General features: G+C 42.1%; 1 protein-coding gene across 2 annotated transcripts in view; it reads left to right on the top strand.

Annotated features, from left to right (window-relative positions):
- The window catches only part of LAMA4 (laminin subunit alpha 4), a 146,998-nt gene that overhangs the window by 58,319 nt on the left and 74,667 nt on the right, over positions 1-14,012 (top strand). The window contains exons 5-8 of one of the 2 annotated variants that reach the window (XM_059176811.1): positions 2,798-3,012; positions 5,005-5,100; positions 6,651-6,802; positions 8,757-8,867. In XM_059176811.1, coding sequence (XP_059032794.1) covers positions 2,798-3,012; positions 5,005-5,100; positions 6,651-6,802; positions 8,757-8,867 — 574 coding nt within the window. Of the gene's footprint in view, positions 1-2,797; positions 3,013-5,004; positions 5,101-6,644; positions 6,803-8,756; positions 8,868-14,012 lie in introns of both variants that reach the window. The other variant, XM_059176812.1, reaches the window with a different exon arrangement.

The raw sequence follows: 14,012 nt of genomic DNA on the forward strand, positions 1-14,012 counted from the left end.
CTCAAAGTAGGTTGCCCCTGTGATTAAGAATCTGATTTGCAGCAGCACCTGGGTGGCTCAGTGGGTTAAACCTCTGCCTTCGGCTCAGGTCATGATCCCAGGGTCCTGGGATGGAGCCCCACATCGGGTCCTCTACTCAGCAGGGAGCCTGCTTCCCCCTCTCTCTCTGTCTGCCTCTCTACCTTCTTGTGATCTTTTTCTGTCAAATAAATAAACAAAATATTTGGGGGGGGGGGGAGATTCTGATTTGCAGAATAGAGAATTTGATTTTTCTCTTGTGGAAGACCAAGAGACAACCTATGGAGATCATATTCAGTGGGATTCAACAGAGTGAAGAAAGTAAGTGTCATCTGACTTCTGTGAGCTTGAACAAGGTCCTTCACTCCCAGACCTCAGGATTCCCAACTCTACTTTGAGCAGTCCCATTTCAGCGGGACCAAGAGTCTCCTATTCTCTGGTGAACCGTGGCAAAGGACAGAAATTCAATCCAGAGCCATGCGTTCCATAGAGTAATGATCTGTGCTGGCTTGGGAACCAGAGAACCTGTAAATCAGAGGTGCAAAGACTTGAGTATGAATAACAAACTCACTGAACATCTCCTCCAGGGGGGTGTCTCTCCATGGGTTGTGTGGCACTTACATTCATTCTTATCTTTTTCATGGACTTCAATTTCTAGAGTTCATGATTTTACATATAAGTGTGAAGGATTCCCTTCCTCTTCTTTCAGGGCATGTGCTGTCTATTTTTCCTCTTCCTGCCTCTCCACGCCTTACGTAAAATAGACATGAATTGTCCCTCTGTTGGATGAATGCATTCATTCATTTATAGCAGCAGCAGTGTGGTCCAGGGCGGAGGGAAGGAAAGAACATCAGGGTCAGAAGGTCTGGGTCTTGCACTGTGAATTCCTTGCCATATGAGCCTGGAAAACCAAAGTAGCTTCTCAGCCTCAGCACGCCAGGCCTGCGTGGCCTACCTCCCAGGTGTAACGAAATAAACCCACCTCGGCAAAGCTAAGGGATATAATGCAAGTCAAGGGTGTAAAGATTGAACGTATATCATTATTACAACTACACTAAAAAAACTGAGACATAGGAGTAAAGCCTGGAAGAACATATGCAGAATGTTGGACTGTGATTTTGTTAGGATCTTGGGATTAAAGGTGATTTTTTTTTCATTTCTCTATTTTTTCAAATATTCTGAGTCATGAAATCCTTTAAAAAAAAAAAAAAAGAAGGAAAAAGTAATGTCTTGTTATTATTGGTCCGGTCTTCCTGATTTCCTTGGAAAGTCCTCTCCTGCTTTTCTGTCCAAGGCCAACGCCCCAGCCCAGGGCCTCCACACCCCAGCCTGGTCTCCCCATTCCAGCCCACAGTCCACCAGCATCTGAAGCCATCACTGGCTTCCCCCACCTCTGCTATCATCACAAAAACCCCTGTGGGCTCCCTTTCTTTTTCTCTTTCACATGAGAACCTACTCCTGCGCCTGACCTTCCGCTCCATGAAAGAGTGACTACACATTCTTTCCAGCCACTCCCAAAGCATCTTCCACTCCAGTTAGCCAGTTTTGACACTAGTTTAGGGTCACAGCAAAGAGGAGGCGGTAGTCCGCCAGAAAACATCTATAGCTTGGCTCATACAGTATTCTTATAAAGTTTGAGCCAATCTTTAAAAACTGCGGTTTCACATAAAAATCCAAACTTCAGCTTTCTTGTTTTAAAAATAGGAAGGTCTGGCAACACAGATCCTTCATTCCTTCAAGGCCACAGTGTGGAAACAGTTGACAGGAGCTGAGTAGCAGCTACCACCTTGGACGGGGCCTGTGGTCTCACCACTCCCAATAGGGCCTCCCCTGGCCTACAAGACTCTTTTGGAAAAAGTAGAGAAAAGCATTTCTTCCTCTGAGCAGGAGCACCCGCCCCCACAACAAAGGCACAACTTAGCAAGTCCAGCACAGGCTGGATGGATTCTGGCCTCTACTCTCCAACCAATCATCAATGACCCAGCTGGCATGACCATAGGCACTATCTCTGCCCCCAAAACAAAGGCAGTTTGGTGCCTGGTCTCTGTAGGCTCACATATTAAAGTGTCTACCATAATGGCCATCCAGGCTCCAATTTAATTTATCTGTGGTACTTTCAGCCATGCCATCTGCTTTGTCTCCACACTGCCTTCCCTCCATCACAAGATGGCTGCCAGAGCTGAGTGCTACCTGCCTCTTCATTCCCCTGCGGATGGAGAGAATGCCTTCCCACACCCCTCAAGCAAGAGCTCTGAGCTATACTCTGAATGAGTCACTCCTCAGCCAAACATAGTAGCCAGGACAATGCCAGGCACTAAGTAGCTCAGTTTAGGTTCTCTGAACAATTCACTAGAGCAAGGCAGTTGGTGATTTATACCAGTGTTTCTCAATATAGATAATAACATTTTGACCAGGATAATTCTTAGCTGTGCCCTAGTACTGTGACCCTACAGTACAGTTAGCATATCCGACACCTCTTGATCATATGCCAGCCATATACCATAGTGGCTGAGGTGACCAAACATGTTCACACGCTACTTATGTCTAGACGTTCGTGCATCTGGAGGTCTGACAAAACTGGATGGACTTCAACACAATAGGGAAGAGTGAGTGGTTCTTTAAAAACAAAGTCTGTCCCTATTAGGAAGATGGAAAAGTAGAAATGAATTCTGGGAGGGCAATCCACATATATTCACTATATATTCTTTTAGGTAGGAGAGAAGATAAAAGAGAAGAAAAACTATGGTTGCTAAATTTTTACCTGTGATTTTTGCCTCAGATGTGCCCCAGGTTACTATGGAAACCCCTTGCTGATTGGAAGCACTTGTAAGAAATGTGACTGCAGTGGAAATTCAGATCCCAACCTGATCTTTGAAGATTGTGATGAGGTCACCGGCCAGTGTAGGAATTGCCTACGCAACACCACGGGTTTCAAGTGTGAACACTGTGCCCCTGGCTACTATGGGGATGCCAGGATAGCCAAGAACTGTGCAGGTACGGTACTGCAGATCACGGCCAGCACGTACACATATCATCTAGTTTTCCAATTTTTTTTTAATTTTTTAATTTTTTATTTATTTATTTGACAGACAGAGGTTACAAGTAGTCAGAGAGGCAGGCAGAGAGAGAGAGGAGGAAGCAGGCACACTGCTGAGCAGAGAGCCCGATGTGGGGCTCGATCCCAGGACTCTGGGATCATGACCTGAGCCAAAGGCAGAGGTTTAACCCACTGAGCCACCCAGGCGCCCCTAGTCTTCCAATTTTGATCAAAGAAGTGAATCAGCCTTCCATGGATTACCTATCATTGACCAGAATTCTGAATGAAAACTTGAAAAATTTACCTTTGTTTTCTTATTCTGGAAGCCATGTCCCTTTCACCAGTTGTGTCTACTAAAACTGACTTCTTAGTGAAATAGAATAGCAAGCCAATGGTACAGTTTAGTCATCCCCCAATGTCCTCAAATTGTCCATGTAAATAGTGCAGGGTCAGTATAAGAAATCTTCCTGGTTAAACTTCAGTGGGACCAAAATGTACAAATTTTATTCATGATTTCTCTAATCCATTTGCTGCATAGAGCGAACAACTTCAGAAATAAAGTTAAATTGCCTTTTTCTAGGAGCAAAAGAAGGTTGAGACTGAATATTTCTTACTCTTTTGTGACTAAGAGGAAGCAGGGTGAGGAGGCGCTGTGCTCTTGGGGGATGCTTCTACTGGAATTCCCTCCCAGAAGCTGATTCCCACCTGAAAAGATTTTAAGAAGTGAAGAGTTTAAAGTTGAGGAGAAAGCACATATGATCTGCAGAAGTCACAATAAAAGTATACTTGCCTATAAGAAAGCCAGGTGCCCTGAGGCATAAAACCAGAGGCAAGAAAGGAGTTCTGGGTTCCGTCAGGCAGGTGTCTGAAAGAGTATTGGCAAAATCAAAGCCTTAGACATTGATACTCCAGTTCACAAAACATTTGCTAAAATTATGTTATACCACATAAATGCCGGTCACCATTAGAAATGATGCTAATGTTAGAAGCAATTAAGTATAACCTTGCTGAATTGTTTAATAAATCTACATTTTGTGGAACATCACACACTGAAATGTAATAAACATGCATTCCTCTTGAAGCTGATTTTTTAATGATTGTTCTGTAAAAACAGTTAAGAGGTCGGCTCCCCTCTTAGTATTCACAATACTATCCCAGCTGATGGCTAGCATAGATAGCTTAGGAAATCTTTAAATATTACAAATGAATTGCTACTGAGAAATTCAGTGGAAAATGAGCAGTCTGATGAGATCGGGGTTTTGTTTTGGGTTTTTTTTTTTTTTTTTTCCCAAAAGACTTTCTTGGAAATCATCAGTAGATCTTAACGGGCTCTCAGGTCTTCTAAATTCACATAAATATGTTCCCGATTCTTTCCACGATATTATTCCTAGTCGTCCCACTGATAGCTATCGTTTGGAGGTTTGGAGTCAGCTTTGCCAAGGGTCAAGCACTGGGGGAGCCAAAAATCCTTCTTGCGCCTCCTCCCTCCCTCCCCCAGTACTGCTCCTCCCTCACACCTGGCAATGATCAACCCTGGAGTTGGATTAAACTGGAGAATCAGTCCCTGATGAAAGGGAGAGCTCTCAAATTCCGGTTGAATGATGGGTTCCGGGATCATTTTGTACTTTGTGAAACTTCCCAGGATCTTTTTGGACTGAAGCAATTGCACAGTCATGCCAGAATCCCAAAAAGTTGGGAGAGGAGTCCTAGAAAATGTAGATTTACTTTTGCCCCAGGACTGCCTTGAATATCTTCCTGGGCTGGGCTAAATTGGGGGAGGGGCATAATCTCTACATCACTCACTCTACAGGATCATAAGGAAGAGTATGATTAATCCCTGTTGGAAGAACTCTATACTGATAGCCAGTATTTCTAGAAACCAGGAAAACTCTGCCATATCTAAAGTATGAAGAAACAAATCCCTAACCTCTTGTTTTTGTTTCCCACAGTGTGCAATTGTGGGGGAGGCCCCTGTGACAGCGTAACCGGAGAATGCTTGGAAGAAGGTTTTGAACCCCCTACAGGCATGGACTGCCCAACCATAAGTAAAAATAACAGTACATGATTGACTAACCCCACTTTCTCTAATGTGCTGCAGGTGTAGGATTAAGAAGAGCTATGCAATTCCCTCTCTGCAAACTGCTTAAGTCCCCCTCCTGGCTTTAACCCTGTCTTTGCCTCCACCAAGTGGACCCTAAGCGGAAGCTACTTGATTTCAATTGGCAAAATGGGTGATTTACATTGAAGCAACTCTATTTTAGAAAACTTATTTTATGAAGCCTTTAAATTCAGCATCTTACCTCGTGGGCAAAGGCAGAGTCAGAGGTACAATTCCTAGTGACCAAGTTCATTTTAGCTCCTTTTTCTTTGTCATCTCTTCAAGTCCTCAGATAATGTGATATACAGACAATGCTTTATAACACTAGGGAAACCAAGACAATAAGCGACTTAAGTGACTTTTCCCACGTCACTCCAAAATGGAAATGACAGCAGAAAAAAAATGTTCAGGCCTTATGGGATGGAGCTGAAGTCTTACTTTCCTGGATTTCTCTGTCATTCCAATCAATCAAACCATGAGCCGTCCTGATGGTGCAGGAACCTGTTGTAACACTTCCAAACAAAAGCCCAGAGCTGGTCTTAATGACTTCTCGGGCATCCTTCAAACCCTTCGTCTAGAAAAGGCTATGGTTGATTCTTATAGCATATACGTAAGATCATGTTAAACTTCAAATAACAAATTAACATATTAACAACTATTAACACTCAGTCTTCCCTTATTGGTTCTCTAGAAAAGAGCATAGTCTGAGAAATAGAGATTGGGAACAGAAAAATTTCAGAGACTGGGTCAAACAGGTTTCAAAGCACAGTCTGTTGTCCTCCTTAGTGTGCATAAGTGGGCACTGGGCCCCCCAGGAGCAGCAGGGGGTGGGGGACGAAGGTGATGACAGCGGCAAGCGGAACTCAAATGTGAAATGCGAGCGGTGGGGAGAAACTACGACCTACTTCACCACATGCCCAGGCTGAGCAGATATTCACAAACAGTGACATTCTACAGACCCCCTTCTCGCTGAAGTGTTTGTCCAGACATGAGGTCAGGCCATGCAGCGGTGCTGAGCCACCCCTGGGATAGGAATAGGAAAGAGGGGTTGCCTACCGAACAGCCAACTTCACCAGCAGGCACCAAGCAAAAGCCTGGCATGAAGAGAGCCATCCCAGAGGCCTGTCCCACCACTAAGGAAAAGTGGAGAGTGTGCTTCTCCTCCCCCACCCACCTTGCAAGTGGCTTGCCCTTTTCTGCTTCCTGTCTTTCTCAATTCAGCGACTGGTGTCCGCGACAGCCTACTTGCCCAGTTGCACGCGCTGTTCGTTCTGTTAGATTTTCAGTAAGGATAGTGCCCGATGTACAGTTTGAGTCATCTTGGACACCAGTGTACTTTGAGGGTAAGGATTGGTTCTGTGACCCAGAAGAGCTCCTCAGAAAACAAACATAAAAATAATATTAAGCAAAGAAGTAGATATAATGATCTACTAGAGCACATACTTCCCGGATGACTTTCAGTTTTTTAAAGAAATAACACATCTGTTTTACCTCCAGGCTGTGATAAGTGCATCTGGGATCTGATAGATGACCTTCGATTAGCGGCACTCTCCATTGAAGAAAGCAAATCCGGTGTGTTGAGTGTCTCCTCCGGTGCGGCTGCTCATAGGCACGTGAATGAACTCAACTCTACCCTCTGCCTCCTCAAGGTAGGCAGCCCCATTGTACCTTCAGCTGTATCTCCTGCTGGTCTTACAGGATTGCTCCTGTAACTCCTGCCCCTTCTGTCATCGGAGTCCCATGGCTGTATTATAGATAGGCTGTTGGACTAGGAAATGAGAAAAAGTTTATTGTAGCCATGAGCTTCAATCTAAAGCAAGAGCTGCCATGTATAAAAGAAGTCAATGTGGAGAAGGCAACAACTAAAACAAGCAATTTCTATGTACCAATCTACTGAGGGAAGGAAAACACTCTTACTTCCTGGGTAGAAATGTACATTTCAGGTCCTTACCACAAACTTACCATTACCTTTACCTCAATTTCCAGGGCTTTGAGGGGTTTCTCTAGAAACCTCTCTCCTGCTCTCTCCCTCTCGCTCTCCCACCCTTACCTTGCCTTCTTACTGACACACAGTCTCTCCCCTTTGCCCATCCACACACACACTGAAGCACACCAACATCCTTGCCCAGTGTCTCCTCACAGGTCTAGTGGTTAATACCTTATACACAGTCAGACAACAGTCAAAAACAGTAGACTGTAACAGTGCTTCTATACCTAAACTTTAAGAGGTGTTTTTCCCCCTCTAAATTATGGGCTCTGTCACAACCAACAGTTATTTTTTAAAACAGTAATAATTAACTGAAAGCATAATGGAATTAATACTGGCACAGATTTTTACTCTGTCAATTTCACATAATGGTTAAGAACATTAACTTTGAAACCAGATGGATTGCATTCAGATCCCAGCTCTGATACTTACCAGTTATGTGACCTTGGGTCAGTTATTTAACCTGTTCATTCTTCAGTTTTCTCCGTCGGCACTGAGGGTCATTGTTGTACCAATCTCCTGGGCTGTAGAGAGAATTCACCAAGCAATATGTGTAGAGAAGTTGCAAAAGTACCTACCTTAGAAGGTGCTCATTACTCTACTTTTTAGAGGGGCAAATAAATGATATTGACAGCAATTGGCCAAATATGCAAAATGTAAAGTAAAGCAGAAATCATGAAATCATAGAGCTGGATGGACTTCTATGAGCATTCTATTCTAAACTTAGGAATCATTCTTATGCACACTCGTCTGTTTGGACACATGGAGGCACTAGTTCTCAGAGGAGTTGCCCAGACTCAGGCCTCTTGATACCACTTGAACTCTCTTTCCTCAACAACATAACTTCAAGATAAGTGTAATTAGAGCCGACAGGAAGTCAGTGCCAGGATTGAAAGGCTTAGTCCAAAGTCATCCAGGTAAAGCTACATTAGACCAAACTCCTCAAAAATGGAAAAGAAAGGGCAAATGATCTGAAATAAAGAGCATTGCTGTTCTTCTCCAAAAAAAAATAAAAAAAAGTAAATGTCCAAACTCCATTTCCCATTACACGGATCCCTGTGGGTTGATCATTTCCTCCAGGGCCTGCCAAAATAGACACCCTGGGCCTCCACCAGTCTAAAGGGTGCCTTTGTGAAATTAGAAAAATGAGCCCTTCCTCCATGGTGAGCACAAACTGGGTCAGAGTCTCTGGCCTAGGGAGCAGAGCTTGCAGAAATTCAGCCCCAAAGGCCGTTGGAACCCTTGTGCAGACCCCAACTTTCATACCAGCTTACAGCAGCCTTCAGACTGGTAACAAAAGCTCACATTTTACTCTAGGTCCTCTTGTACTGAAAGTGGGGTGTGTGTATGTGTGTGTGTTTAATATTTGTTTATTTGGGAGGAGAGAGAGAGAGAGAGAAAGCAGGGGGAGGGGAGAGGGGGAGTCTTAAGCAGACTCTGCACTGAATGCAGAGCCCAACACAGGGCTCTATCTCAGGATCTTGAGATCACTACCTGAGCCACAAACCAAGAGTTGACACTTAACCAACTGGTCACCCAAGCCCCCTTTTATGGATACTTTTCAAAACTTGGCGTGCACATCTACTGACTATTTTCAAAACTTTTTTTTTTCACAGATGAAATTGTTAGAAAGAGAAAACCAGTATGTCCTAAGAAAGATACAAATCAACAATGCTGAGAACACAATGAAAAGCTTTCTGTCTGACGTGGAAGAATTAGTGGAAAGAGTACGTATTCAGTTTCTGGGACTGCCTTCAGAGAAGGGATTTAGTTGGGCTCTGCATTCAGTGCAGAGTCTGCTTAAGACTCCCCCTCTCCCCTCCCCCTGCTTTCTCTCTCTCTCTCTCTCTCTCTCTCTCTACTCCCAAATAAACAGAGAAGGGATTTAGAGCCTGGCTAGTCGCAAACGATCAAGGCTTAACACAGTGCAGGAAAAATGCAGTGACCCACATGTCTTAAAATAAATCAAGGCAAGATCTGTGGAAAAAGTTAATGTACTTGGTCTTTACAGTCTCTTCCCGTTTTGATTGCTTTCCTTGAAAAACTGTGTTTATGGGGAACTTTCATTGTATCTGCTGCTGCTTAATATGGTTGATATATATTTCAATTAGGATAGTTGATCAGCTGTTTGCCATAACATTTTATAGCTAAGAGCTGTAGAGAACCCAGAAATAAACTTTATTATACAGAAGATAAAATTTAAATATTTGCTAAAGGATGCCTTAAGTAATAAAAGGAAAGAAGAACCATGCTGAGAAAACAGTTTTGCAGGTTGACAGGGAAAAAAAAAAAAAAATCACTTTCAAGTTTAACTTTATACCATATACTGAAATAAATTCCAGACAGATTAAGACTTGAGATTAAATCTCAAATCCATAAGAAAGCAGAACTAAATAATTGTTAAACCTTGAAAGGAAATAACAGTGTGCTTAAATATAGCATAAAAAGTTATAATAAAAAGAGGTAATAGATTTGATAAGATAGTAATAGATTTGATAAGATAAAGAGGTAATAGATTTGATAAAATAAAATTTAAAATACCCAGTAAAACAACTAAATAAATGAAAAAGTCACCTAGACCAAGAAAAATATTGAGGGAAATATGGCTTGTAAAAGCTCTCACAAATTAACAAGAAAAACACTAAAACAGGAGGAGAGTGAACATGAAAGACTATTAAATACACTCCCCGGGAGCCTAATGGAAAAATATCCATCATCTGTAGTAATAAAGAAAAATATAACTAAGCCACAAGGTGCCATATTTTACATATTAAAATGTTTGACACATTTTTCCACCTAATTATGCTCTACCAGTACTGCCCAAAGTACTCTGGAATTTCTACTTTCAGACACTGGTGTTTGATATTATAAAACACTGAAGTTCTTTTCAAAAACAGTTCTTATTTTCTGCAAAAATAATGGTTAAAATAACTCTGATAATCTCTTTTGAACTTGTACATCTTAAACTTTTAAAAGATTATATTCTAAAAACATGGATTATTCTAATTGGATCTTTGGAAGATTCAACTTCGAAATGTGTATGAAAATTGTGTCCTTTGTTCCTACGCAGTGGTGCATTTTAATCCAACCATAAGCATATGTAGAAAGTGGTGAGATCTCTTAAGTTTCAAAGGAAATACCAGGAAAGAAATCTCTGTGGAAAACTCATTGTTTTTTCATTTCGGTATCATGGTTGGAATTTGCCCAAAGTGTCTCAATTCTTGAGAAAATATTTTCACCAAGGTTAGTTCCTTTTACCGCTCAGACACAGAGTTACCGATCCTTTTATTGTACAGTTTTTCCACTTCTGGTGTAACTTAAATGCGGACGTTCACAGGGAGAAAATGGCATGAGCTTAAAAGTGACATCACAACAGAAAAGGCTCCTGGGCTCCAAGAGCAGACCACCAAAGCAGGAGGTTGATAATAAAGCACTTGAAACTTTCAGCTGTTTCCACTGACTCTTATTGAAAATAAGGTCTTTCTAACAACAGTCCAGATGGTGTAAGAACCTGCTAAAACATTTTGAAACAAATGCCCAGAGCTGGTCTTAATGATTTCTCAAAGCATCCTTCAATCCTTTAGTCTAGAAAAGTCTGTGATTGATTCTCAGAAAGATTTAAGAACAGAGTTGCCTTACGAAGTCTTCTACCACATAAGTGACTAATATTTGCCTTTAAACAGACTGCAGGATTTCACTGCAGGTTCCCACAGTGATATTTTTTTTTCAAAAGACAGTAATGTTTCCTCTTGAAACTTGAAAATGCCTTCGTGCAAATTGTCACATAAATTTCATGAGACCCAAATCTCACAATTCATATTAATCTAAAGTGACTGGTTTTGTCCCAACCTTCGTAACTAAGTCCTCTAGCCCCCTTTTGGAAAATTCTACAGCCCCTTCCTACCCTCTTACTTCTGGGAACCTCCTAAAGGGTGTCCGTGCATTGGTATTCACAAAAAGCCCCTGCTCGAAAGGGGCTTCCACCACTGCTGACCATGTCTGTAAGAAAGCGCCAAACCAATGTCAAGATTCCATTTTCCCACGTTCCCAAGCCACCATGCTCAAAGTCAGAGTGGTACTAGGCTGTAAGCAAAAGTGGAGGCGCTGGCCCTCTCTCAATCTCAGCACTGCTGTCTCTTGCCAACTGGACCTTGCTTGATGTTAAAATGCAGAGCCCCAAGTCCCAGAGCCCAGTCTCCAAGGGCTGGCTCAGGAGGTGCCACCCCATCACCTCCACTCCTCTGCCTCCTCCACCTCCACCCCACCCCTTTAGCCACAACAAAAACTCCCTGCTCATCAATGCATCCAAGAGATGTTTAGAACTGGAAGGAAAGTAGGTCTGCTGTGTACATCAAAAGCACCTGAGCCTCATCTCTGATCCTGACAAAAATGTAAGACAAAAAATCAGAATATGTTTCAATCCCCAAAGCATGACTTAACACCTGGTGACTAAGTGATCGTGCTAGCTGCTAGGGATACTGAAACGAACATAGTAATAGAGCATAAACCCTTTTCTCAAGCAGCTCACAATCTGGCAGGGAAAAGAGATACATAAAACAAAAGAATGACCACCTAGCATTCAATAAGAGAGGCATGGTATGGGCTAAAGAGCGTACTCTAAGGAAAAAATAATGAACTTGCTCACTAGGGGTACAGGAGGGAATGATTCTCAGAGAAGCTGAGTGTTGACCTACGTATTTAAACATGACCAGGAGTTTATCAAGTACTTCCAAGCAAGTGAAAATTCCATAAGAGCAAAGAGATAGATATTCACAGTGTGTTCTTAGAACTAGAAAAGCTTTAGCTATAGCCTAGTAAAGATTAGCTGCGGGGCGCCTGGGTGGCTCAGTGGGTTAAGCCTCTGCCTTTGGCTCAGGTCATGATCCCAGAGTCCTGGGATAGAGCCCCGCATCGGGTTCTCTACTCAGCAGGACCCAGGGTTCTAGGATCGAGCCCCACATTGTGCTCTCCGCTCAGGGGGAAGTCTGCTTCCCCCTCTCTCTCTGCCTGCCTCTCAGCCAACTTGTGATCTCTCTCTCTCTCTGTCAAATCAATAAATAAAATCTTAAAAAAAAAAAAAAAAGATTAGCTGCAAGGCAAGGAGCAGGAGATACGGCTGAAGAAGCTCTCAGAGGCCAGATCATGAGGAACCATGACCACCACACCCAGGAACATGTGGACTTCATCCTGTGGACTTTGGAGAACACTGAAGTATTTACATAGAACCGTGAACTGATCAGATTTGAAATTTCAAAAACATTCCTCTTCGGTAGGGAATGATGGATTAGCGAGGGAAGAACTCTGAAGATACAGATAGCACTAGTCTGGAAAACTGCCTCTGGAATCTAGACAAGCATGGTTGATGGCTACCTTGCCTTCATTTGAGAAGAATTTACAGTGATCAGGTATCAGTCAAGACTATGATCATATGGAACAGGAAGAGAGACAAGAATGGCAGGCACAGTAAGAACAACTGGGTGACCAATGGACATGAGGAGTAACAAGGAGAAAGCTCTGGCTTGGAGAAATGACTATTCTAAGATTGCGGAATGGGGCCCCTGGCTGGCTTCGTCGGTAGAGCATGCAATTCTTGAGCTCAACGTCATGAGTTCAAGCACCACATTGGAGGTAGAGATTACATTTAAATAAATAAATAAACAAATAAATATCAAAAAACAAAATTACAGAATAGAATAATCTGGATGTTTCTACTAACTAACCAGAGGGTAGTTAGAGAAAGATTTGAGTCTGTAGCTCAGAGGAGAGATCCAGTCTAGAAAAGTTGTTAGAAACCATCTGTGTTCAGGAGGTAGGGAAACCCAGAGTAGGTATCCCTATACACATTCTGAAATGGCACACCAGTATTCCCACTACTATTTCGTCCTGTGCCTTATGCTTGTCTCCCAGAATGATTCCTAGAAGTTTCTCCTTTCACTCTGAAAAGTGTCATAGCATAAGCAAAAACATATGTGATCATCCTACATGTTGATTATCATCCTCACTTAATCTGGTTGATTTTTTTAATTTTTTAAAGATTTTATTTATTTGACAGAGAGAGACACAGCAAGAGAGGCAACACAAGTAGGGGAAGTGAGAGTGGGAGAAGCAGGCTCCCTGCTGAACAGAGAACCTGATGCGGGGTTCGATTCCAGGACCCTGGGATCATGACCTGAGCCGAAGGCAGACACTTAACGATTGAGCCACCCAGGTGCCCTGGTTGTTTTGTTGTTGTTGCTGTTGATGTTGTTGTTGTTTAATCAGCAATCTAGATACACTCCCCTCCATGCATTGTATTACCAAAAAGTTCTTGTCACTTTTATGTCAAACATGTACAAGGAGACTTTGCTGTAGCATTCATCAGTTTATAGCTGTTAGTTAATTTTTTAATTTCAGCTCTTCATAAAGTAAGGTGCCTCTGCTTGACCAGGGGGCTATACTGTTATTTTTCTTCCATAAGCAAAGCTACAGAAAAAAATAAAACTTTCAAATAAGGCATCACTATCTATGAAGGCCAGTAAGTTTGCAATTTAAAGTGATAGGCAGTCCTCTTTACCTCTGAGTCCTTGGTCAAATATATAGTGTATGTCTCAGCGCCCTCTGGTGTTTATCGGGAAGAAGTGTTCTTAGACGCCGTCCAGCCTCCCCAGCCCTTCATTGCTTCAATTCAAAGTTTCCTTAAAAGAAATGTTTAAAAAAAAAAAAAGAAAGAAAGAAAGAAATAAGTTAAACGACTACAGTAATCACAAAAGGCCTTTTTCTTGAAGGATAAAACCAAAGTTAAATATATAAGTATGTAATATATATAAATATAAATATATATAATATAATATATATAATATAAATATTTAAATTATATTTACAAAGCACAACAT

The sequence above is a fragment of the Mustela lutreola genome, chromosome 6 (genome assembly GCF_030435805.1).
Source record: "Mustela lutreola isolate mMusLut2 chromosome 6, mMusLut2.pri, whole genome shotgun sequence".
NCBI lineage: Eukaryota > Metazoa > Chordata > Mammalia > Carnivora > Mustelidae > Mustela > Mustela lutreola.